We start from the raw sequence: 22,915 nt of genomic DNA, 5'->3' as shown, positions 1-22,915 counted from the left end.
TTTTTGCTACTTAGAGACATTAATTATAAACTTACTTTGCCTTTCACACCTCTAGATGCCTCTTTTTAGCTAATCTCATTCATAATTTAATAGGAAAATATTTGATTCTGAGGCCTTTGAGAAAAATGCCATAAAGCACAACAGTAAATATGTATACCCCCTCCATAAATATAAGGTATGCTTACCAATTGTCAGGAAATCTGACCGATACTGACAAGTCATTCCAAAGCCAAAATCTCGCCAAAAGCCAGAATCCTTTTTGTGAACCTTCAGTTAAAAAAAATAAATTCAATTTAATACCTCAAGAACTAGAAGTTTTAATCAACAATGAAAAAAATTAAAACTTTCCAAATAACAATTTTTCCTGTCATTTCTGTGACTGACAATGGATCACATGCATTCACATGATTAAATCCTTAAAAATAAAATCAACAAAAATACAGTACTCTCTGTCAGCAAAGGGTTCTTGCTACATTCAATTTAGCTGAATTTAAGCCCTCTGGCAAGGTGCAAACTGGGTTACTAATGACCAAACAGTATTGTGCCTGAGCTCAAAGAGCTTACATTCCATTCTTGGAGGATAGCAGTTGCACAACTCATCCTATAATACACTGTAATTAATTCTGCACAGACCTTATTTGGTGCCTATCCAGCATTCACCTCCCTGCTCCTTACCTAACTGTGTACAGTTTTGCTCTGGCAATTACTTGGCTCCATGTAGCACATGAGCTTCAGGGAAGCTCCTTCCACCCACAGCTTTAGATTGGACCATGCCTGTATCAGTGGCACAGTGTCACCCAGTTTTTGCAGGAATTGATTGACTAACAGGAACTGGACAAAATTCAGGCCAACATGGTAAAAGGGGAGGGTTGTTGGGAACTCTGGAAAACAAGGCCCCTTCATTCCTCTGAGAGAACTACTAGAAAAGACACTTGCTTTTTTTGGATGGTGTAGGGCAGGAGTCAGCAAACTACAGCCTCCAGGCTAAATCTGGCCTGCCACCTGTTTTTGAAAATCATTTTATTGGAATACAGCCATACTCATTTGTTTACAAACTGTCTATGTGTATTTCATGGTACAGTGGCATAGTTGAGTAGCTGCAACAGGGATTTAGCTATATGGCCTGCAAAGCCAAAATATTTCTCTGTGGCTCTTTACAGAATAAGTTTGCCAACTCCTGGTATAGGGTATAGATGTGAAGCTTGGAATTGCTATAGTCCTTTAAAATGAAATTGTCACCACTGAAGTCCAAACAGAGAAATAAAAAGAAAATCAGGGCTCTGATGATATATAACCCCAGAATCAAGTAAAAGTTGACACCTGATAAAGATTCTTTATTTTATTCATGCATTCAGCAAGTGTTTTTACCCATCAGACATGGTATTGAGAGCTAGGAACATAGCAATGAATAGAGATGACAAAGTCTCTGCCATCACAGAGCCTCTGTTTTGATGGAAAAATAGCAAATAAATAAATATATATCTCAGGTGGTAATACATGCTAGGAAGAAAAATACAGTAGGAGAAGGGGAGACCATGAGAGACAGAAAGCCCATTTTGGATATAAAGGCCATATGAGGTCTCCTTGAAGAGATAACATTCGAGCAGGGGCCCTAATGAAATACTGAAGTGAGCTGTGAAATATCTAAAGGAGATCATTCCAGGCAAAGAGGGTAGCATGTATGATGGCTATGAAGCAGAAAGGGAATGAGTGGGGCAAGAGCAGAGAAAAAAAGGGCAAGAGCAGAGGAATGAGGTCCTGTGGAAAGAAAGGGCTATTAACATTTTTAAAGGATAATTGGTATTACAGTTCTTTTGTATGCATATGGTAATGATCTAGAAGAAGCATAATGTTAGGATAGGAGAGCGTGAAGGATGGCTGGAGGGGAGTGCTTGTTTAGGCATGAAAGATGAGCTCTAGTCCAAGAGAAAAGGACAGGTTGGCCTTATGAAGGGATGTGCGCAGTTCCTCCACTGGGAATGGAGAGAGGTTGATGAGTCTTATGATAGAATAAGGAAGTGAAATGTCTGCTTCTCTGTTCTAAGTGAAATATGAAGCAAGGTATGTGGAGAGTGAGAAGTGGTGAGGGGTGCTGGGAGACAAGAGAAGGAGGACAGTATGGTTGGCCTGCAGGATGGACAGTGGGTAGATCACGGTCAGGTACAAATGTCAGGGCAGCTGTGGAACCGAGACCTGTGGTCATCTTTTTAAGGCAGTGGCCCTATAGTGGGACTTTACTATAGGTGTGTTTCTTACCCTCCCTATTCCACTGCTCAAGCGCCTATGTAAGAGTTGCCCTTAACCAGGCTGGGGTTCTAAGAGAAAACACTGGACAGGGTGAGGGATGAAGGTGAGTATGGCAAGGAGGCTGCTGACTATAAAGTTGGAGCTTGGTAAGGAGAGACATGAGGATGCAGACATGAGAAGGGTGACAGAAAGGAGAGTTACCTCACCCAAAGTGCAAGGTTCTAAGACAGTTTCCTCTAAGAAATGAAGTTGGAACTAGGATCTGAGAAATAAGCCAGAGTTAGTCAACTGAGGGACGTGCTGGAGAAAGGTCTAGACAAAAGAACAGGTTGTGCAAAGACTTGGGAGGTTGGAGAGAGCATGTGGATGAAGGATGGTGGGACCACGTTGGAGACAGAAGTACAGGTGCCCACAAATGTAGGCCAGAGCTCAGCAAACTTCTACAAAAGAGCAGGCAGTAAATATTTTAGGCTCTGCAGAACATAAAGTCTGTCACAACTATTTATGTTAGCCACTGTAGTGTGAAAGTTGTCACAGACATTAAGTAATCAAGTGTGCATGCTGTGTTCCAATAAACTTTACTTATGGTCGCTGAAATTTGTATTCTTGAAAATATTTGTCAACCACTCTTCTTCATTCATGAGCCACAGAAAACTAGGCAGTAGGCTGTTTTGGCCAACAGACCGTAGACTGATGACCCATGGTTTAAGGGACCCACAGGGCCACATCAGAGAGAACAGGATACCTGGTCACATATTTTGGCTTTATCCTAATAGCAATGGAAATTCTCTGAAGAATCAGGACAGGAGGAGTAATATGATCAGGTGACATTTTGGAAAGATCACTCTAGCTAGAGTATAGAGAAGAGATAGAAGAGGGGAAAAGAAGGGATGCTGAGAGGATGGTTAAGAGGCAATAGTTATAATCTGGGAATGGGAAGCTGATAATATGTTCAGAGAGAAAAAATTACCATGATATGTTCAGAAAGAAAAAATTGCATGTGGGTGTAAAAAAAAAAAAAAAGACTGAGGACAAAGAACTGATAGAAGTCAGAAGTGACTGAATGGGCAGGAGTTGGGGTGAGAGGGACGGATCAACCAAGGCTGACAGCAGCCTGCTGTCCTGGATAATGGGTATGTGGTAGTGCCATCCCCCAATAGTGGGAGCACTGAGGAAAGGGCCCAGAGCTGAATGGTGCAAACCTGGGTTCTGAGCATAATGAATGTGAGTGATCTACAAGGTAGCACATGAAAATACTGCAGATAGCGGGAATGAAGGGAGTATATGGGTCTGCAGAGGAGGCAAATCTTGAGAGGAGTGGGAAGAGTCTGAAAAAGCTGCTGTATGTAATGGGAGAATTGGCTGAAAAAAATAGAAGAACCAGGCAGCACTGAGGACTCAGCTTAAGTTGGAACTAATAAGTGAGGTATGTATTTTCTTTAAAAAAAATTTTTTTTTTTTGGTCAGGGGAGGGCTTCTTCCCCTTCTAGACTGTAAAGCTCCTAGAGGGCAGGACTTTTTGTTGATTTTGATCACTGTTATATGTGGAGCACCTAAAACAAGGCAAGGCACATAGTAGGCTTTCAATGAACATTTGTCAAATGAAATTATAATTTCTGTGGCAAAACCAGGTTCCAATATTCTTATCTTCTTAGTCAAAACATAATCCTGGTGCAAAGTATTAAAACAAAACACTCCCCACTCCATGCAAATAAAATAAAACACTCACTCTGACATTTCTACCCCATGACAATTATAATTTTACAAATATTAAGTCTTCCTTTATAACTTAGTTTCTTAAAAAAAATCCCCATATTATATTCTCACACTTGGGGAAAGGAGTCATTGGTTTTGATTTTTTTTTTTTAAAGATTTATTTATCTATTTGACAGAAACACAGTGAGAGAGAGAACACAGCAGGGGGAGTGGAAGAGGGAGAAGCAGGTTTCCTGCCAAGCAGGGAGCCCGATGTGGGCTTGATCCAAGGACCCTGGGACAGTGACCTGAGCCAAAGGCAGATGCCCAACAACTGAGCCACCCAGGTGCCCCACAGTTTTGTTCCATTTTTAAAGAACACATTTCCACTGTCTGTAATCCCGAATTGTTAATGTTTTATTTCATTTTTCTCTCTCCCTCTCCTAAGCAAGTTGGGGGATGCAGGTGTCCACAGATAATCTACATCTCCAGCCCCCAGGCCCTCACAGGCTGCCAGGTTCACAAATCCATGTGGCAACTTGACCTCCCTTGGAGGTCTAATAATAAACAACATATACACCTACCACGCTCAGGTTGAATCCCTAATCTCTCCTTCTGCCATTCCTGTCTTTCATTCCTCACATCTAATTCTCCAGCAAGTTCTGTCAGACAAATCATACTTCAAACTTTCTCTGCGATTACCATCCTTACCCAAGCCACGGTCACCTCCTTGGCACACTGTAAAAGCCTAACTGGCTATTTGTAGCTACAGCCAGCCACACCCCATCCATTCTTTACAGAATCAAAACCCTCCCCAGGTTTTCTATCATACTGAGCTTAAATTCCTTATAGCTCAACATGACTGGCCCAGCTTTGTGCCCTAGACACCTTAGGAAACCTAGTTAAGCTGTTCCTTTTGCTTGGGACTGTCTTTCCCCCAGTTAATAGGTAGCAGGTTCTTTCCTGTTATTTGGATGGCCTCTCCAACAGCCTCATCTCAAAAAGGTCTTTCTGACTAAACACACCACAGAAACACCTAATAATTTTTCACAACTCAGCCCGTTTTAATGATCTGCATGGTATTTATTAATTGACTTCATCTTCTGTCTCTTCCTACCAGAATAAAGATTCTTATGAATAATAACCATGTCTATATGGTTCTAGGTGCTGGGGATTCCAGCAGTAAATAGTGGCTGGCCTAGAATGAACCCTATTGGATGAATTATGGTAACACAGGCAAATCTGTGCAGTGGATAAGAGTGGAGATACACTGCCCGGGCCCCTGGCCCCAGCCATGCCAGCCGTGCAACTAGGCAGGCACTCAACCACCAGATGGTTGTGTCCTCATCTGTAAAACAGGGGTAATAATAGCATATACCTCAGAGGTGTAAGAAGGATTAAATGAGTTAACATGTATGAAAAACAGAACAATAGCTTACCCAAAGAAAAGGATAGCTAAAAAAATAGTATTAGTATTAAAATATAAAAAATACACATAATTTCCCTTTTTTAGACTTTATATTTTCCTCTACATTTACATGACTGTATAATCTACATTTCATGAACATTTTCCTCTTGCTACCTATTCACCATCCTATGTACTATAATTCATTATTTTTACAGTTTTGCTGCTTCCAATGTTGTTGATATTATCATATGTATTGCTGCTCTACGGTTCTGTTTTCTCAGGGTAGACTCCTGGGAGTGGAGATTACGGAATCAGAGGGATGAACCTATTTGAAAACTCCTGATCCAGAAAGCTTGTCTGCATTCCTACACCACCAGCATGGATGGAAGAACTCCTACCCCACCGCCTCGTTTGCATGGCTGTTTTAAAAACTGATTTTACAGCAGCAAAAAAGTATTGCCCTGCTGTTTTTTATTTATTCTTAGTAAGGCTGGTTAAATATGTTTATTATGAAATACTACCAACTGTCTTTTAGCCTTTTTTTTCTAATGGTGTATTTCCTGTTTACTTTTAATATCAAGGAGAAAATATTACACATTATGGAGAGCAAGCTTTTGTCTTATTTGAAGTGAGGAGATTGAAGTTTAGAAAGGGTAACTTGCAAAGGTTACAAAGTGAAACTACAACTTGAAGTGGAAGTATTTAAACTTATTTTTTTGTGTGGAACATCTAGAATGAACCCACATTCAAATCATTCTTCTCCCACATCCTCCCAAACCAGACAAGAATATTAGCATGCTTTTACATTCCTCTTCACCCTCACATATTGACTCCATTTAACACTGTGTTTATCAAGCAATTTTTTTTTTATAAATAAGATTTTTATTTTGGAGTAATTTTAGATTTACAGAAAAGCTGCAAAGTAGTAAACAGAGTTCCTGTATACTTCTCACCTAGTTTTAACTTCACCTAAATGTTATTATCTTACATTGTTGTTGTGGTACATTATAAAAACAAGAAACCAACACTAGTACATTACTATTAACTACATTTTATTTATTTTTAAAGATTTTACTTATTTATTTGAGAGAGAGAGAGAGAGAGTGAGAACGCATGAGGAAGAAGCAGAGGGAGAAGCAGACTCTTGCTGAGCAAGGAGCTGGTTGCAGGACTTGAACCTAGGACTCTGGGATCATGACCTGAGCTGAAGGCAGACGCTTAAATGACTGAGCCACCCAGGCACCCAACTATTAACTACATTTTAGACTTTATTTGGATTCCACAAGTTTTCCTTTAATGTCCTTTTTTCTGTTCCAGGATCCAGTCCAAGGCACCACACTGCATTCATTTGTTATGCCTCCTTGGTCTGGAAACTCATAATTTCTCAGTCTTCCTTGTTTTTTGATGATCCTGACACTTTTTAAAAAATTACTTTTTTTTTTTTTTTTTTTTTTTAGTAATACCCACACCCACTCTGAGGCTCAAACTCACAACCCTGAGTTCAACAGTCGCATGCTCTTCCAACTGAGCCAGCTAAGCACCCTTGATCTTGACACTTTAAAGTATTGCTGAGGTATTTTGTGGAATACTCTTCAATGTGGGTTTGAATGAAGTGTTTCTCATGATTAGGTTTCTGGAAGGAAGGCCACAGAAGTGAAATGCCCTTCTTGATTCATCAAATCTGGGGTGCATAATAACACTGGTGATGTTAACCTTCATTACTTGGCTTAAGGTGGTATCTGCCAGGTTTCTCCACTGAATAGTTCTCTTTCCATACTCAATTCTTTAGAAGTGAGTCACCTAGCTCCACCTACTGGAAAAGAAAGTATCTACATAAGTTATTCAGAATTCTGTAGCAAAGATTTAGCTCTTCTCCCTTATATACTCCTATCTAATCAGTCTCTCCATTGATTTATTATTATTATTATTTATTCACTTGCTAATTTATTTATATCAGTATGTACTCATGGATAGTTATTTTATGCTTGGGGTTGCAATCCAGTACTATGTTATTTATTTTGTTGCTCAAATTGTTCTAACTTTGCCATTGGGAGTTTATTCAGGCTCCTGCTGTATCCCTTTGATATACCCTTATCCTCTTTTTTTTTTTTTTATTATGTGTTTCATTAAACAAGTTTTACTGGGGTTTTAGTGCTGGTGACTACTGTTTTATTCTCGGGTCTTCTTTCAAACGGGTTCATTTCTCATTCTGCTGAAGAGGTCTGTAAGAAGTAAACCTTGAGTCCTTGAATATTCAACAATATCTATTTTGCCCTCAAATAGGTGAAATATAAATTACAGAATTAAAGTTATTTCTCTCACAACATTCAAGATATTGTTTTATTGTCTTCTAGCACCAATTATCATCAAAAAGAAGGCAAATGCCAATCCGATTCTTACTCCTTTGCAGACAAGTTCTCAAATGCCAGACTTGTCTTTCCTTAGCTCTTCGAAGTTTTCTTCTATTTCATCCACTGTCTGTTCTCGCTTTTCTCTCCCTTCTGGAGCTCCTTCTAACAATTTTGGGAGCTTCTTGAGTGATTCCTCATGTCTCAATTTTTCTCTACATTATTTCTTGGTCTTTATGTGCCCAGGTAACTTGTCTTCTAGTTACAGGCTTGTTTCAACTGTAACCGTTCCAATATTAAGCCCATTTACTGAGTTTTAGATTTTCACAATTTCCAAGTTGACCTTTTTAGCAACAAACCTAGTCTTACTAATTTAATGTTTTCTTTCCCTGAAGACTTATTTACCTTAAATTGTTTTCATTCTCTATTCATATTCTCATGTGATATCTTTTCTGTTTATTAAAATTTGGTGCCTCCCTTTCATAATGTTGGTTTGGCTACTCTCAGTTCACTGCTACTGTTTTTTGTTTCAAAAATCATTGTTCAGGGGCACCTGGGTGGCTCGTCAGTTAAGCAACCAACTCTTGATCTCAGCTCAGGTCTTGACCTCGGGGTCTTAAGTTCAAGCCCTATGTTGGGCTCCACGCTGGACAATGAGCATACTTAAAGAAAAAAAAATATCATTGTTCAAAAACCCTTGGCTGTCAGCTAAGATCACAGGGGCCTATCTCTAGTAATAGTGGAAGAGGGGCTGAATGTAGTCTTGGGGACAATGTGCCAACAGCAGCTCATTTTCAGAGCCTGGCGCTCCCTATCCATCCTACAACTCAATATTACCAAAACCTTACCCTACCTCTCTTGCTCCAGGGACCACATACACTGCCGCAGCCTGTAGTCCAATCCCTGTGATGCCTGCTGCGTAGCACATGCCCAGAGAATATGTACTCCATCATGCTCTGTCTTCCATGAGCTCAGAGGATGAGAGGATACAGAGCAGCCCCATCTTGTGTTCTCCTGAACATATTCCAGATTCTTCTTTCTTCTATCAATCCTATGCCAACTATTGCCACTTTATATCAATTTCTCAAAATTTTCTACCAAGGGCACTTCTCTCATTTTCCAAAGCTAATATACTTTTTTCTTTTTAGTAATTCGCTTTTACAAAGGATTTAGGGTTTCAGATAAGGCATGTGGGTGCTTGGTTTGTCATTTTGATCCCATTTGTTTCTATATTCCCAAGTAATACTGGCCTACACATAAGGCAGAGGGTGTGTGTATACAGACACATCAACTGTAGCTAATAGCTATATTGCTATAGCATCAACTGTAGCTATTAGATATATTGCTTATTATATCCAGCCCCTCTGCTAAAGGCAGGACTGGAGTCTGAAGATAATGTTGGATTCATAAAACTTATTAAGTAGGTCATATGGTATTACTTTACCTGTTCTTCAAAAGTTTGGAAAAACTCACCAATAAAACATTGTACCTATTCATATGCAGGGTAATTTTTTTGATAACTGTTCTAATTTTTAAGTGGTTCTTAGTCTTTTCAGAGCTTCCATCTCTTTTATATATAAAATGCTAACACAAAATTTGCTTGTGTTAATAGTTTATAAGTTCTCAAATCTTTTATTTAGAATTTTACCACATAAAAAAATTTACCACATAAAAATTGATTCCTCTCAGTTGTCATATTTTCCTTTTTACCCCAAATCTGCCCACTTTGGTTAAGAAATTTTTTTTTTGCACATAAAGAATAAGCTACTATATATTAGTCAAACTATTATTTTTGGCTCATTAATTTCTGCCTTATCTTTATTTCTTTTCTCAGAGTTACTCATTTTTTTAATATCTTAAATTGACTTCTTAGCTCATTTATTTCCATTTTTATTTAATATTAACAATAAAAGATTAAACTAAGTGCAATATAGTATTCTTGATTGGAACCTGCAACACAAAAAGGACATTAGTAGAAAAATTGGTGAAATCCTAATCTACAGTGTAGTTAGTAGTAACTTAGCAATGTTAATTTCTCATTTTGACAAATCGTTCCATAAGATATTATTCTGAGGGAAAACGGGGTGGAATACAGGAATGCTCTATACTATCTTTCCAACTTTTCTGGAATAATTTAAATTATTCCAACATAGTATGTTTACTTAAAGTAAAAAAAAACTTATATAGCTTTATCAATAACTGTAAGTTCTGTTATGGGCATTCCCACTCCATGACTTCTTTAGTAATTAACCACAGAATATCATTCCTTTTTAGTTTATTTTGTAGTTTTAATTTCTAGTAAATAAGGTTTTTAAAATTAAAACTTATTTTCAGTATTACTGAGAATACATTGGCAGATGTGACTGTAAAATCTACATATTCTAGAACATTAAGTTTTCTCTGTGGCCTAATTTTCTTTCCCTCTCTAGAATGATACTTGATTCTAAAACAGGAAGTGGAAAATCACCTTATGGGGGGTGGTAAAAGATACTATGAAAAGTGTTTATAATAGCTAGAGTTTTGGGGGGCTCCTGGGTGGCTCAGTCAGTTAAATGTCTGTCTTTGGCCCAGGCCATGACCCTGGGGTCCTGGGATTGAGCCCTGAATCAGGCTCCCTGCTCAGAGGGAGAGCCTGTTTCTCCCTCTCCCTCTGTTGCTCCCCTGGCTTGTACTCAGTCTCCTATAAATAAATAAATAAAATCTTAAAAAAAAAAAACTACAGTTTTTTATCGAAACTTTCTTTTCTACTTGTGAAACAAACATAAAGGAATCTAGCAAGGATCGTTGTGGCCTTTCATAACTAACAATGAGTCTTACCAGCTGCTGCTCCACAGGTGGTGGTACATCCTGACTGGCATAAACAATGGCAGGGTTGTAAAGACTGAAAACCACAGGGTAAAACACCTTCTTACCTATAAATTAAAATACACAGTTACATCACATAACAAAGTCATAAAATGAAAGACTGATCAATACCGTGTTATCAATATTTAATACTGCTATTTCTTTAGTCATATATGGTGACTTTATCAATATTGTATTTTGTAAATTTTCAGGCTACTAAACATCATGCTGATTTGATGAACATGATGATTTTATAATGTATCAGTAGCTACAAAATTTATAACCTAAAAGAGACTAAAAAAACAGACTAAAGGGTGTAACACACATTTACTCCATCTGACTTTGGAGAGATACACAAGTTTTTGGTCAGTTATTCAATAGGTGAGCTATTTACTACTCATCATTTCATCTGATTAGCAGTGATAGATGTAGGTTAACGTCTGACAATCACCAAGAACTTAGAAATGTGTTAAATCCATCCTTCAAAATGAATCACAGGAACAGTAAATCCAAAGAATACTATAAAATCAACAGATTTGTATACAATAATTAAAATACAGAATTGCAGACAGATTTTGGTAAGATTTGGAAAAGTTAAAAATACCTGATCTAATAGCCTCTGCAGAAAATCTTGTCATTAGCATTCAAACTGATAGCAGTGAAGGGACCTGTGAAGACTAAGGAGCCCTCAACAGAGAAGCCCTTGCTAAGATGGGCCTCAGTTAGACATGATAATATAAAGTGCTCAGGAACCGTCAAGTACTTGTGGTAATGTGGCAGCCTTTCTATTACAAAATCCCTACCAGATGCTCATCTCACCTTTGTTAAAATTCACTTAGGGAATGGAAGTTCAATTCCCAAGGAAAATCTATTTCTAGACATTAAAATATTTCTTTTACATTGAGCAAATATGTTTCCTTCCACTTTCACATTGTGAACTTCATATTGTCTGGTGCAAAAAAAGTAAACCGAACCCTCATTTATTCACTAGGTGCTCAAAGAGTTCCTGATAAAGATCCCTAATGAAAATAATTAATAGGCTAATAATTTGCAGGATATGAATAGTTCTACACAAAAAGCATTTACTAGGAGTTTTTTTGGCACAGAAAATTTTCTTTTCACATTTAAAATAAAATTTGATTTATAAAAATATCATTTGCTCATACATTTTCAAAAAATACCTATAGCATAAAGCAAAGTATAGTAAATGATCCCCATACGTAGTATGGATGCCAAGCACCATCTATATCTAGGCTTCTTCATGTGTGTGTGTCTCTGTTGGTACCACCTGCCTGAGGTAGAGTACTTCTTTCACACATCTCCATCTTGTCTGCTTGGCTCTTTTTCTGATAAGTGCTGCTTCCTCCTTGTCAATTTTAAGACATTTTCTTTGCTTTTGTTTATTTGGATTCAAATTTTGGCAATGGATTTGGCCACAAGAGCACAGGAGTATGAACTTCAGAGGGGCAAATTTTAACTTTTCTACTTGATATTCCAGTTAAAGTATGCCTAATATAACTTTAAGAAAACATAATTAACTTGATCCAAAATATGAGACATGCTGACACTGTTCTCAATTTCTACACTCAACTCATCTACCAAGATTTTACGCACCTGGCTCAGCATTTAACCGGCAGCTGTTAAGGAATTCAGCTGAGAAATATATATCAACATCACAGAAAAACATCAAGACCTCTCCCTTGTCCCAAGCTCGGGCACCCACATTTAGTCCTCGTCCACGATTAAATTCTTCATTCAAGGAGACCAAAGTGTAATTGTGAAAATTAGACTCACTAGGAGAAAAGCATATATAACAAAGGGTAAGTCCCACTTAAAATTTAACAACTCTCTTCTTTCAACAAGACGTACAAAATATGTCTTATACTTCAAGTATTTTTCAATTTTGGTTCTACAGTCATATAGGGAAAGGAAATTATCAGCTTCACATGTATGATCAACATCAGGGACAGATATTCACTAAATGGCCGTATCTGAGGCAACATGTTTGTGGTGTGAGCTTAAAAAGTGTTGAGGGATCACTGCTCCTCAGGATCTTAAAAACTTATTGGGGAGATAAGGAATATACACATGGAAAAATGGCCATAATGTTTGGTAATAAACAATGCATTCCATATGAATGGTACATTCAAAGAGTGCTCTTGTGTTTTTTGGATCTTTGCTCACATGTCCTCTTATCGGAGGGATTCCCCTCATTCCATTTGTGAAGTTGTCCCGACCTCCCTCTCTTTAATCTTTATCCCTCTGCCCAGTTTTGCTTTCCTCAGCAACACCAGACATGTTTGTTTGAGTGTCTCCCCCCACCCACTGGAACATAAACTCCATGAGAGCAGGGATTTTGTTTTGTTCATTATTGTGGATATAGTGTGCCTCCTCAAAGAGTAGAGTTCAATAAATATTTGCTGAATGAATGAATGAACAGCAGTTCTGAGAAAAAAGTTTGCTTTTGTCTGAGAGTAGTTAGAGACTAGAGAGGTTAGAAGCAGAATTAAAGTTATGCCTTGATTAAATTCCTGAATTTGGTAGTGAGTTTAAAGGTTATTCCAATTAATTATTCTCAAAGGCAAAAAGGTAAGAAAGTAGAAAGCATTTTAGAGAACAGAGATTAGACAAATTGGATGAGAACGAAGGGATCCTAAATTGGGAACAATGAGAGAAGACCAGAAAAGGGGACAGACTGAGGAGTAGCTTCTGTGAGAAGTTAAAGAAGTTGGTCAGTGTCCTTGAGGCAAGGAGTTTTTCTCCAGGGCAGTTCTCACAGTGAAGTCCCAACACCCACAGCATCAGCCTCCCCCGGGAAAGCAATAGAAATGCAAATTCTTGGGCCCCACCCAAGCATCAAATACTAGGGGTGATGCTGAGCATCTGTGTCTCTCTGGGTTAAGTCACACCAGGGGACTCGGATATTAAAGGTGGAGAACTACTACGCTAGGATATGGCCAGATCAAAAAGGGGCATTTTAGGAAGATTACTCTTTATAAATGTATAGAATGGGAATGGAGAGATGGAAGCAAAGGCTCAAATAGTTTCCAGAGAGGACTCCATATGCTCCGAATGCCCACATTACCCTTCTCATGGATATCAATCTCTCCCTTCTTTTGGGAAAACTGCTGATTACCACGTCACACTCCCACCACCTAGTGGAGGAACTAATCATAGAACACCCAAACCACAGTAATTTCCTAGAGGCAGGGACCAAACTCAAGCTGGGCCAATCATAATACCCAAATCCCACCTGGCCATAGTGACTGACTTAAGAGTGGGCAAAACTCCTTCCCTGGGCTTTTCTCAACTGGATCTGGGAGAAAGCTCTTTCCTCTCTGATGGCAAAGCTGAGAAGATGTGAGCCCAAAGCCGCCAACAGCCATATACCTCACATGTGGAAGAAGCCAATCTGCAATAGGAGAATGAAGTCAACAGGCAGAGAAAAACAGACAAGAAGACAAGAGAATTTTCATGGTGCTCAAGTCTCTGGTTCCAGTCCCTAAAATATCAAAGCTGTTTTGGTTTTTCTCCCCAAATTTGGCTGTAATAATCCCTTCAGTTTGGGGACTATCCAAGATTCTTCCATTAACACTCTCAGTTTCCTTAAGCAAGTTCAAGATGCGTTTCTATCATGTGCCACAGAGGAGTCTTAAGTAATGCAGTGATAGCTTCAGTGGTACCAATGTAAGTGCCTGGCATTTAGTGGGTGATCTGGAAATGGTGAAGAGGGAAGAGAAGGAAAGAAATGAAGGAGGGGGAACAAGAGTTAGGGTGGTGGCAGTAGCAGGGAAAGGACAGGGAAACGGTCCTGGGCAGTAAGTAAGAACTGACTAGAGGTAAAGAATGAAAGATGCTAGCTCTCAGACATGAATCCCAGGGGATCATGATAATGGTCTTAGTCTGAACTGAAAGAGGGTCACCAAGAGAAGCAGCTAGTGTGAAGGGAGAAGAAAAGACAGTATTTGTTTTTTTTAATACATGTACTGTGAGAGTCCCTTTGGGGTAGGAACTATAACACTCTCTTCTGTGCTCATCTATTCCAACCACCCCAGTTAGACTCCCGAGCGGTGTACCTGGAACATAGTTGGTGGGACTCAAGGAATGTTAGTTGAACAATTCGAGAAGAATGGCCGGCCAAATCTGGACTCTTAGGGAATGGCCACAACTAGCAGAAAGGTAAAGAAGCAGGTAAAGGATACAGAGTTGGCTTGGTCTGAAAAGGCAATCAACCTAAAATTTTACACTGTAACGTATTTACATTTACAAAATATATTCATTTTACAAACATCAGAGGAATATGTTAAGAAAGAAATACTGGTTAGGCATCAAATGTAAAAAAGCGACCAAAGAGGATGACAGAAAAAAGGCTGAATTTGGCAGTTAGGTCAAAACTTTGGGCCTATAACTTAGAGATGAAAAGGCTGAAAAGCTATAGAATTAATGTCGGAGTATTAAGGAATTAGTAATTCATTCATTCAAACCTCTGAGTACCTACTATGTGCCAGGTACTATGTGAGTTGTCTGATTAGAGAACTACTGTTTGGTGAGGTTTAGCTATGAAAGAACAGAAACCTACCAGCAGCTACTGGTACTACAGAGTCAGGTGGTGGTGGCTTAACGACAGGAGAGACCTAAGCATTATTTGCAGGGCAAGAAGAAGGAACTTGGGAAAATGGAAGGAAAGAAAGGTGACAAGTGAGAGAAAAGCTTAGGAGATGACATCAAAGTGAAGGGATTAGATTTAGAAAAAGGGGAAGAGTCCAACAGAAGGGAATGAAGAAGTAATAAATGGAGGCAAATAAATAGAAGGTGGCTGGGCCACAGAGTGAGAGGGCTCAGATCATGCCAGGCTGGCTGCCAAGAGGTCAGGGAAGACAAATCATTTAGAGCTGCATGAGTGAACTTAGGGGTGAAATGAGGAACTTACTAGCACCACCACTCATTTGCTCAGCCAACTTTTAAAGAGCAGCTATTAAAAATCACCTCATTATGGTGTGAAGTGTGTAAATCTGGCGATTCACAGACCTGTACTCCTGGGGCTAATAATACATTATATGTTTATAAAAAAAATCAACTCATTAAATATCTGAAATTCTCATTCTTCTAATGTTATGTATCAAGACTTCAATTTGGACATGGCTCACCAACCTTGTGACAGATTCTAGGATAGACTTGACTTTAGATAATCCTTCTTTACCAAAATACACCACTGTGAGATGAATTCTCTTGTCCTGATGAATACACACATCCCTAATAGAATTGAAAAGTAAAGTTCATTCAAAAAAATATATAAGGCACTACTCATTCAGAAAGCAGTCACATGAAGTTTTAACAAAACAAGTAAGGCATTACTCATTTAGAATGACACTGCATGAAGCTTTAAGTAAATATAAAAGTGGAAATATTGCTGAATTATTAACGACATAATATAAGCAAATGCATAACAATATAACCACATGAATACAGTCCTTGAAGGTCCACAGAAGTTGCCATATTCCAAAATATTTTTGAAACTTTTGCTTTGGTATTGCCTTCAGAAGCAAATTACAAGTTACTCAAGGAAAGAAGTCTAAAAACCAAATAACTAAATATTCAAGTTGTTAGTCAAGAGTTATTTTGTCCTCAGACTGGCTAATTCCAGAAATTATACCTTTCATCAAGGAATAAATATCTGCCATGGCTGAGATTACTTACTGTAAAAATAATGTAGCATCTGAAAGCAATTCCAAGAAAAGCAGTTAAAAATGCTTTAGAAAATCAGATCTCAGGTGACCAATTTCAAATAGGCAAAACTCATTTGGAAGCATGATTTCTAGATATTCTGCTACAGAGCAGCATTCACTTTTATTTATGTATTTATTTATTTTAAAACTTTTTTAAAAGATTTTATTTATTTATTTGACAGACAGAGATTACAAGTAGTCAGAGAGGCAGGCAGAGAGAGAGGAGGAAGCAGGCTCCCTGCTGAGCAGAGAGCCTGATGTGGGGCTCGATCCCAGGACCCTGAGATCATGACCTGAGCTGAGGGCAGAGGCTTAACCCACTGAGCCACCCAGGCGTCCCAAACATTAATTTTTAAATCCAATGATTTCAATACGAGAATAAAGATTGGGATTATAAAGCATTAAAACTAGCATATTAAAATATTAAAAACATGGCAATTGTCAAACAAAAAGGCAAAACTTTCCTCACATGGCTACCTTGATATATACTTGTTAACATTTTAACACTTCAGCATTTTAAAATATCCAAATTTAATGACAAAAAAAGGAAAAAATTATTTTAAAAATTATTATAGTCTCTGCTTCTCAAGATGGAATAACTCTCATTTTTAGTTAAATGTATTTCTAAAATTATTTCAATGTTAAAATTCCAATTGTTCTTAGGGAATTTTCTGGAGAAAAAGCAATGACCTGTCCTGTATGTTCATTGGGAAAGCAATTATGAGCATAAAGGTTTGTCAAAAGACATGCAACCTGTATCCTTAAAATATGTGGGTTTTATTGTATGTAAATTGTGCCTCAATAAAGCTATTTTTAAAAATTCAACTCGTCCTAAAATGAATTCACACACAATTATAAAGGTCGTCAAATATAGTTTCTAATCGTTGTCACTCTCAATTTACTTCAAAATTCAAATTGCCAGGGACACCTAGGTGGCTCAGTTGGTTAAGCAGTTGGTTAAACAGCTGCCTTTGGCTCAGGTCATAATCCCAGCGTCCTGGGATTGAGTCCCACATCTGGCTCCTTGCTCAGCAGGGAGCCTGCTTCTCCCTCTGCCACTGCCTGCCACTCTGTCTCCCTGTGCTCACTCTAAGAAATAAATAAAATCTTAAAAAAAAAATCAAATCGCCAATAACACAATATATTATACATGCTTTTAAAAAAAGAGTATCAAAAACTAAGATTCCCCAAAGCCTATAAAATTACCCTGGAATTCTAAGTAATCACACTCAGTGAAGATAAATTAAGCAAATCGGCATGAAATGTGATTTTTTAGAAGTGCTTAGCCAAATCATTAAGCCCTGCGAGTTACCTGAAGTTCTGCATAAACTGTGCAAATGCTTCAGTTCTTTCAGCAAGTGGCACAATGATATTAATAATTGATCTAGTAATGTCAATCATCTCGCTCTTCACTTTCATGAGAGGTCCAAAAGGGCGGAAGAGGGTCACATGTCTATATTCCATAAGGTCTGCTTTCTTAAAAAAGAGTTCATACTGTGTGCCCTTATCTCTCTCGGTGCGATAATAACCTAAAGGAAAGAGTTAGGGACAAAGATGTCTCCATGTCAAAGTTTATAAATTCAATGTGAATATTGATTTTACTCAGAGATCAAAAGTACAAAACCAGACATGTAGTGTTTTTAATCATTTTGTGAAAATAATTGTCCCTATTGTACAGTTGAAAACAATTATTTATTTAAAAGGAGAGGTTACAAAAAATGTTCACTCCTCTATTATTAGTCAATTCAAAAATATGTTCCAAATCACAATTATTCCTTTTTACATATGACTTTTTTAGTAGTATAGCCTATCAACACAGTAATCATATGATGAAAATAAATTACTTCTACCAATACTAAATTCTAGATCTGAGAGTCAAACTTCTATTGCTTGGTTCAGTTCAACTAAAATGAATAGAGTGCCTTCATGTCACTCATCGGTGGTATAAAGGGGGCTATATATACAGTCCTGGTTTTGAGGAACAGTCAGTCTAGTGAGGGAGACAGAAAAATAAGGAAATAAAAACAATACAGTGATACATATTTCACTCTACAAATACATACACACACACACACACATTCACTCTCTCTCTCTCTCTGAAGAGAGTGAAGTCAGACAAAGAAAAATCAGTACAGATTTAAAAATGATGATTTGAGGTAACTTCAGGAGAAAAGTTTGGAAGTCTCCTGGGCAATCTGATTTTTAAATGTATAATCAGGAGAGAGGGAAGACCTATAAATGTGTGAGTCAGTTAATATCTGGGAATAAAATAAAGAACGAGATAGACCAATCCACTCTCTGCTGAGGCTTACAACAGCCTAAGAGAACTACAAATCAGGAAACGGGCAACATCATATACTATGACAAGTACTATGAGAGGGGACATGGGTAAAGGTTACAAGAGAATACAGGAAGTACTGTTATCTTAAGACTTGCAGGTTAGAGATGACTTCTAAGTGAAGTGATATCTAAGCTAAAGTGTGGAAAAGGAATAAGACTTACTGAATAATGAGTATTTTTTATTTTTGCCAGGGGGTTAGCAGAGTGGAAGAAAAGTGGGGGACAAAATTATGTTCCATGCAGAGAAAAATCCTGTCAGTGAAAGAATCAATAGAAAGTTATAAGATAAGCAGAAGCTGTAGAATATAAAACTGACATGGCTTCCTTCCTTTATTAAGGCAGATGTGAAGACATTTTATACTTTAGTGAGTTATTTCCTCAGCAGCTTTCAGTTCTGCTATAAGCTACAAATACGGTAAAAAGACAAAAAGCTGAATTTGAAGAAAAATTCGAAGAGTTTTGAGAGAAACAGCCCATTCAAAATTGCACTAAGTGACAACAAAAAAAAGAAGTGACTACAATGAAAAGACAGCTGAAGTACCATGGAAAGCACAATGCCCTTCCTGATGGCCTCCAAAGGCTTAAGGTGCTACTACACTGTAGTATAGCAAGTACTATCCATGATGATTCAAGCCCAAAGAAATTACATGTGGTATACTGTTCATAAAATCAAGCAAAGAGAACTTTCAAGACAGATTTATATCCAAAATCGTTTTAAGCCTGTCACTAAATATCTGGCAGGAGATATTAAGATGGAGATGGGTGGGGATCTGTATTTCTATTTACACCAATCAGCAAATATCTTAAGTTTACAGAAATGTTCCTCAACTTTTGAGTCATACTCCATCTTGATACGTATACATTTCATGCTCTTTCTGCAGTCTGTATTAGGAAAACAGGTTATTTCTTTACTTTTTCAAATACCAAATATGCTTTTCAAAACTACATATGCCCCCTTGATGTTCTGACATGTGGTTCTCCTCCCCCTAAAATATAGAATCACCATCAATCTACTAAATTAGGTTTTTTTCCCTTCCTTCATCAAATGGTTTTCAAATCATGAATTTTAGTTCATATATTTTGAAAAATACAAAAAGGGAACATTAAGACCAGATAAGAATGCAAAAACATACATGTACAAATATACGTATAGCTCTAAGAGCCCTTCAACTTGAGCCCTGTATAGCATATTCTTATATATATAGAATATATATATATATATATATATTCCCTTATAGGATATATATATATATATATATATAGATTTATTCTATTTCCCTGGTCCTCTATTTTATTATGGTCACATTATAACTTTTTTTTAAAAGCCACTTCAAATTCATTATTTGAGTAAAAACTCAAATATTTTAATACTGTAAATAATTACTGACTTATAATACCAGCATAGAGTAATAGAATTGTCATACTAACATAATTATGGATCAACATATTTTTCACATTACCTTCTATGAAGTCATTTTCATTAAATACCATTTTCTCTCCAAGTGGACCATCTTCATCTTCCTGTTCATCATCTTCATCAGGATTATTAATGACCTCTAAGCCAGCTTCAATGACTTCTACCAATTCATCTCGCTTGTCTTTTCTAACTGGCTTTTCCTCAGGATGGCGAGTGAGACCCATTTCCAACTGGAATACTTTCATTAAGGTAAAACTTTCAAAGGGAATGACTCCATACTCACTAGGTAATTTGGCTCCTATGCTAACTTCAGCTTTGTCAATTTGGGAATGAAGAAATTCTAAAAGATCACTAGGTGTTTGTTCTTTGTTGCCTTGATAGCCTATGCCATTAGCCCCCACACTTTTTCTCTCTTGCAGTGATCTCATCTTCTCACTCATTTCTTGCAATTCTTGTTTTAGTTGGGCAATTTGACGTTTTAGACTGGTAGCCCTGGTTTGATAATGTTCTTCTTGCTCCTGTAGGAGGGCTTGATAATACTCTTTACCATAATTTTCCCCAACAACACCAGGAAGAGGTGCATTTCCATCAGTTTGGGGGGCACATTCCAGGAGGTACAAAAATAATACCAAACTGCAGAGTAAAGCGAGACCCAAGAGTAGCCAGTGGGTCCGGGTCTGAAGAATCAATCCTCTTCTAGGCATTCTTATTAATGTGGACTTGCCTAACAAGATAAGTTCTTTGGTTGTTCATACCTTTGCAAAAAGTTATCAAAAATTAACAAAATCAGAATTTCCATTAAAGGTACCAAAATGAACTGTTATAGCTTTAAAAATTTCTTCCTTCAGCAGTGAAGACTACTTGCAGAAATGAGAAATAGTGCATACTTCCTGTATTGTTACCATGATATCCAGAATAAAGAAATCTTATCTATAGAATCAGATAAAATTCCATTATATGGGTGGTGATTTTCCTGAAAGAAATAGATAGAGTCGATCAGAATCTTATTTCTTTTTTTTTTTTTTAATTTTATTTATTTATTTGACAGACAGAGATCACAAGTAGGCAGAGTGGCAGGCAGAGAGAGAGGAGGAAGCAGGCTCCTTGCCAAGCAGAAAGCCCGATGCAGGGCTTGATCCCAGGACCCTGTGATCATGACCTGAGCCGAAGGCAGAGGTTTTAACCCACTGAGCCACCCAGGCACCCCAGAATCTTATTTCTTTAAATGTATCAAATTGTTGGTAGTTTCGGTAAACTTAGTGATGTGACTACTCTATGTAGAACACCATGAGAAGTGCTAATACAATGTAGAATATTCAGTAAATGCTCGAAGAAAGTATTAAGAGAAATATCTTATAAAACACTAAAATCCCACATTTAAAACTTTTAACCACAATGTCTACACAACCATAACCTCCTGAATGAATCAGAGCATTAAAATTATGTATAGCATACTTTGTGCTACAGAGATATTACTCTAATTATTTGAAAATTTTAACATTTATAACCCTTCATTAACACAAAATTTAGATTATTATGCCATTTCTCACCTAGTGTATATCACCATTTGGGAACTGAGCTTCCATAAATTGTTTTTGTTATATTAATAATGGCTTACTAGGGACAGATATTTTCTTCTAGTTTATTTAATTCAAGCATTCTATTTCATTAATTTCTATGGCTGAACCCAACCAATAAAAAAGCCTTAAAATTAAGTCTGTGTGTGAGGGGAGAGACAATTCCAAAAGGTCACAGACATCTGGAAAACACATTAAGAAACATTTTTACATCCAAAGTCCTCCCATAGATTATTTGAGCATTAGATCACCTAATTCTTTCCACTGTATTACACAGCAACAGATTTCCTACAAGTCTGGAAAGGTTTAGAATCTATTTAAAGAAAAAAGATGACCATTTTAATGTTATTTACTGGGAAAAAAATTTAAAAAAACACTTAAAATAAATGTAAAATCACACACTACTGTTCATACCATACTGTTCACACAACTCAACCAGTTGTGTGAGCTCTTCCGTATTTCTTTTTAAACTAAGAATCCTTAATTTTATAAATAGAGAATGTTAAATTTAGGAGACAGGAGGCCTCCACTGCAGAGAGAACTTTCATTCTAACAAAGTATTTGTCAAGGATGTGTGATACTCCAGCAGGCTTTTAATAGAGATGGTTTCTACCAGTGCAGCAGAACTTAAGGGAGATCACTGGGGGAACATCAGTCCTAGTCACCTTCTCAGTGATTAGGAAAGCCTTAATGCCTTTTTCTTTTTCCTTTTTTTTTTTTTTCCTTGTGGCACCTATCTATATAAAAATGTAGGATAGATTCAAACTTCTTATAGCTAGTAGACCAAAATAATGGACTTAAAAATGGGTACTTAAGTACCCATTTGTAGCCATTTGTTACTTTCAATAAACAAATGATAACCAAGTATCATGAAAATTTTAATCTACTACAAAGAAGTTTTAATATGATGCCATTTGTTTTATGATTGTAAAGCTTGTTTTAAGTGATGCAGAAAAAAATAGGAAAAATTTTGGTATAAAGAGAAGTATCTAAGGGGCGCCTGGGTGGCTCAGTGGATTAAGCCACTGCCTTCGGCTCAGGTCATGATCTCAGGGTCCTGGGATCGAGTCCCGCATCGGGTTCTCTGCTCAGCAGGGAGCCTGCTTCTCTCTCTCTCTCTGGCTGCCTCTCTGTCTACTTGTGATTTCTCTCTGTCAAATAAATAAATAAATAAATCTTTAAAAAAAAAAAAAAAGAGACAAGTATCTAATTAAAAAATAAGGATGCAAAGTTATTAGTCCTAGGACTTTACCATGTCTCAAAACCATAATTCTTAGCATAAGAAATAACTTGAGTATCATCATTTGAAAGCT

General features: G+C 37.4%; 1 protein-coding gene across 10 annotated transcripts in view; it reads right to left on the bottom strand.

Annotated features, from left to right (window-relative positions):
• Nucleotides 1-22,915, bottom strand: part of CSGALNACT2 (chondroitin sulfate N-acetylgalactosaminyltransferase 2) — a 44,087-nt gene that overhangs the window by 7,163 nt on the left and 14,009 nt on the right. For 2 of the 10 annotated variants that reach the window (XM_004749704.3, XM_004749702.3), the window contains exons 2-7: nucleotides 20,069-20,998; nucleotides 17,581-17,797; nucleotides 15,694-15,795; nucleotides 12,157-12,335; nucleotides 10,516-10,610; nucleotides 186-267 (exon numbers count right to left, since the gene is read on the bottom strand). In XM_004749704.3, coding sequence (XP_004749761.1) covers nucleotides 186-267; nucleotides 10,516-10,610; nucleotides 12,157-12,335; nucleotides 15,694-15,795; nucleotides 17,581-17,797; nucleotides 20,069-20,729 — 1,336 coding nt within the window. In that variant the 5' untranslated portion in view covers nucleotides 20,730-20,998. Of the gene's footprint in view, nucleotides 1-185; nucleotides 268-6,598; nucleotides 7,164-8,551; nucleotides 9,649-10,515; nucleotides 10,611-12,156; nucleotides 12,336-13,795; nucleotides 13,955-14,618; nucleotides 14,711-15,693; nucleotides 15,796-17,580; nucleotides 17,798-20,068; nucleotides 20,999-22,915 lie in introns of those variants that run through there. The other 8 variants (XM_045068480.1, XM_045068479.1, XR_006603124.1 and 5 more) reach the window with 7 other exon arrangements.

This window comes from Mustela putorius, unplaced genomic scaffold (assembly GCF_011764305.1).
Source record: "Mustela putorius furo isolate JIRA1106 unplaced genomic scaffold, ASM1176430v1.1 tig00003909_pilon_pilon_pilon, whole genome shotgun sequence".
Taxonomy (NCBI): Eukaryota; Metazoa; Chordata; class Mammalia; order Carnivora; family Mustelidae; genus Mustela; species Mustela putorius.
This window is presented reverse-complemented; position numbering and strand designations above follow the sequence as displayed.